The sequence below is a fragment of the Nesoenas mayeri genome (genome assembly GCF_963082525.1).
Source record: "Nesoenas mayeri genome assembly, chromosome: 29".
NCBI lineage: Eukaryota > Metazoa > Chordata > Aves > Columbiformes > Columbidae > Nesoenas > Nesoenas mayeri.
This window is the reverse complement of record NC_137561.1, coordinates 1635547-1639492: the sequence shown is the minus strand read 5'-3', so window position 1 is coordinate 1639492 and position 3946 is coordinate 1635547. Positions and strand designations below refer to the sequence as shown.

Genomic DNA, 3946 nt, shown 5'->3' with positions numbered 1-3946 from the left:
TCAAGTCACAGAGGCCCGGGACACATGACTGGTGAAGAAGGAGGACAAGAGGACACAGGAATTCTCATCGCTTTCTTTTATTAAATTCATCAGTAGCTACAAAGTGTCTTTGTCCTTTAACTGTTCCTGCAGTAGTAACAGCTCATTATGGGGCCCTTGAATTGGCTTCCAGGTCTAGACTGAGTTCTGATCTGGACTGTTGCTGTGCTTGGAGGCTGCTGTCCTTGCAGACCAGATGAACTCACTCCTGCCACCCTGCCTGGCAGTTCATTCCATCCGTGTCACAGCTCTGTCTGCAGCACTGACAGCTCCAGCTCCCCAGTCAGGTCCCTGGCTGAGGACATGGCCTCACATCTGGGCTGAGCCACCCCAGCTGTGGCACCAGCCCAGCTCTGACCTGCACAAGAAACCTGGTACCAAGTGTCCAAGAGCCCATGTGTGCAAAGGCTTTGAATCAGAGCACAGACATGACATGGCCAAAGGCTGATGAATGTCTCCCTAGACCTGGGAGTACAAAACCAGGATAAAATGCCTGAACTCATTCAACTGAACATATTCCTCCCCCGGCTTGGAGGAATTAGATCCTTTGCTGTAATATTGCTGGTGTCCTGTCTAATGAAAGGACAAGAAAAGTTGATTCTCATACTAATTCATTGTTTAATACAAAGAACACAATGATGTGTCTCTTCAGAGGAGAGAGAATCAACATCACCTATTACTTCAGGTTGTTTGAAAGGATGTGCCCCTGGAGCCCCAGGGACACGTGGAGGAGCCCAGAGGGGACAGAGCAAGGGACATCATGGGCTGCTCCTGTGCTGCTGATCTGGGCTGGGCTCCTGGGACACAAGGAGCTCATGGCAGCGGCAGCGCTGCAGAGAGACAGCTCTGCCCAGGAGCAGCTCCTCTGCACACGCAGCAGGGCTGAGGGCTCTGCCTGCAGCACCGAGGGCACAGGAGCCAGGCACAGAGAGGGAAACGCAGTCTGGGCTGGGAGGATGCTGAGAGGTCACTGGAAATGAAATCCTCTCCGATATGAAGCCTGTGGCTGCAGGGCATTGCATCTGCAAATCTTGGTAGGATCTCAGAAAGCTGTCACATTGCAGAGCCTGCGAGAGATGTAAGTACAGCTCTCAGAGGTTCTATGATCAGAGGGGAGGATGTGCTGCAGAGCAGGGATTGCCTTCTGCACTGTCAGTGACAAGACGTGAATGCTGCGTTCTCCCCAGGGTGACTGTGGGGTGTAAATGTCAATGTGCAGGCAGGGGTGCCCAGGGCTGTCCTGCAGAGCAGGGTCCCTGCACCCCAGGGCTGTGCCAGGCAGGGACACTGCTGCTGGGTTGTCCGTGGGTCGGGGCTGCTCACAGCTCCAGCTCATTCCCGAATACTGACAAGAGGAGATTTCAAGGTGAAGAAGACAAGAGTACTACAAAGATAAGGAACCTCCCTGAGTCTGTGTTTTCAGTCTCCTGCTCTGGGGAATGGGTGGTGATTAAGAATGTTCTTAATTTTAAACAAATACTTGAGACACATGAACTGAAGTAGGTCTTCAAGAGAATCTCGGCATGCCTTGCCTCTCCTCTGCCTATGCAGAACCAGTATCACCTTCGCTGGACACCTTACACTTAATCTGTAATCTGTTTTCCAGCCTGCAGACAGGAAGATGCCCCCAGGCAGTGTCCTGTGAACAGGCAAGATCTGTAGGGCCAGGGGGAGGGCACAGAGGGTGGGATGGTCTGTGAGCACTGACAGGGAACAGACATGGACAGGGAAACACCTCCCAGGGGAGAATCTCCAGGCAGCAGGGAAATGAGCAGAAATGAGAGGAAACCAAACCCGGAATTGTTATGAGAGGGAGAAGAGAGAAAAGTCCCTGTGACCCTTGCAGGTCAGATCCCTCCTGTGAGCAGCCCCCTGGCCTCCTCTCCACCCAGCAAAGCCTCTGCCCTCAGGGCCGGGGGCTCCAAGGCATGAAGCAGCTCCTGTGCAGCCAGAGCTCCAGTTCCTCTGCAGAGCACAGGGGCTGAGAGCAGCTGCCCGGCACTGTTGGTGTCTGGGAGGTGGCTGCACAGCTGGGGAAGGGGGATGCTGTCTGAGTGCCCGGCTGCCTCTGCCCTGGCCTCTCTCACCCCCACCCTCACCGCATTTTCCTTCTTGCTCCCCTGCTCTGGGTCACTGCTCTTGGGATCTTGTTGTTGCTGTCAGGCTCTCTGGGGATGGCAGTTTCAGCTGCAGAGTCACAGCCTGATCTTGTGGGTTGTTTCCTGCAGGTGTGTCCATGGGCACACGTGTCCCAGCTTTGCTCTGACCTGTGGGCTGTGGGCCATGCAGTCTGTGGGACTGGGGAATGAGCCGTGTGTGTCTTGGACTAAACGTTGGGTGCTGAGACCTTAAGAAAAGGGTGAGACCAGTCATGGTCTGTGGTGAGTCCCTCTGCTCTCAGCAGTGCCTGGTGGCTTTTCAGGGTAACATGGGAGTGTGATCAGCCCCCATCTCAGAAAGGTGCCAGCCCAGGGCAGCTGGAGCAGGACAGAGGGACAGAGCAGCTGCCCTCACTCTGCACTGACCCACAGGCACCCTCTGGTCTCGCAGGACTCACTCTATTCTCCCTGAGTGCAGCAGAAATGCTGAGGGTTTCTGACACCCAACAACACTCCCCAGGGTGGGAGGAGAGAAGGAGCTGTAGAAACCCCAAACCTCTCAAAATCAGTTTCTCAGGCCTGAGGGTGCAGATGCTGACAGTCCCTTCTGCACCAGGAGTGGCTCCAGCTGACAAAGCTGAACACCAGGACTGGCCCCTGCCCACCCGATCACACAGGGTCAGGCTGAGTCCTCAGGAGCCCCTGGGCACAGACTCTCCTCTTCATTGCACACTCATCAAGCACTGACGAGGGCCCAGCCAGGACGTTCTCCTGGAAGAAGAAAAGTGTCTCTGTGTGTGAGGCTCTGTGGGAAATGGCTTTGGTTTTTCCGAGAGAAGTCTCAATCTAAACCTTTTCCTTCTTGCACAGGTCCTCATGCCCACAGGCAGCCAATGTCCAACAGCAGCTCCATCACCCAGTTCCTCCTCCTGCCTTTCACAGACACACGGGAGCTGCAGCTCTTGCACTTCTGGCTCTTCCTGGGCATCTACCTGGCTGCTCTCCTGGGCAACGGCCTCATCATCACCACCATAGCCTGGGACCAGCACCTGCACACCCCCATGTACTTCTTCCTGCTCAACCTCGCCCTCCTTGACATGGGCTGCATCTCCACCACTCTCCCCAAGTCCATGGCCAATTCCCTCTCAGATTCCAGGGCCATCTCATACTTGGGATGTGCGACACAGCTCTTTTTGTTTCTCTTCTTGATCACAGCAGAGTTTTGTCTCCTCACCATCATGTCGTATGACCGCTACGTTGCCATCTGCAAACCCCTGCACTACGGGACCCTCCTGGGCAGCAGAGCTTGTGTCCACATGGCAGCAGCTGCCTGGGCCACTGGGTTTCTCCATGCTCTGCTGCACACGGCCAATACATTTTCCCTGCCCCTGTGCAAGGGCAATGCCCTGGGCCAGTTCTTCTGTGAAATGCCCCAGATCCTCAAGCTCTCCTGCTCACACTCCTACCTCAGGGAACTTGGGCTTATTTTGGTCAGTGCCTGTTTAACTTTTGGCTGTTTTGTGTTCATTGTGGTGTCCTATGTGCAGATCTTGAGGGCCGTGCTGAGGATCCCCTCTGAGCAGGGACGGCACAAAGCCTTTTCCACCTGCCTCCCTCACCTGGCCGTGGTCTCCCTGTTTGTCAGCACAGGCATGTTTGCCAACCTGAAGCCCCCCTCCATCTCCTCCCCATCCCTGGACCTGGTGGTGTCTGTTCTGTACTCTTCAGTGCCTCCAGCAGTGAACCCCCTCATCTACAGCATGAGGAACCAGGAGCTCAAGGATGCCCTCTGGAAACTGATGACTTGA

General features: G+C 55.0%; 1 protein-coding gene across 1 annotated transcript; it reads left to right on the top strand.

Annotated features, from left to right (window-relative positions):
• Window positions 1-3031: 3031 nt before the first annotated feature.
• On the top strand, window positions 3032-3946 carry LOC308050624 (olfactory receptor 14A16-like; the record flags this gene model as incomplete). The annotated part of the gene is made up of 1 exon (XM_080360782.1): window positions 3032-3946. The coding sequence occupies one exon, from the start codon at window positions 3032-3034 to the stop codon at window positions 3944-3946; it is 915 nt and encodes a 304-aa protein (XP_080216908.1).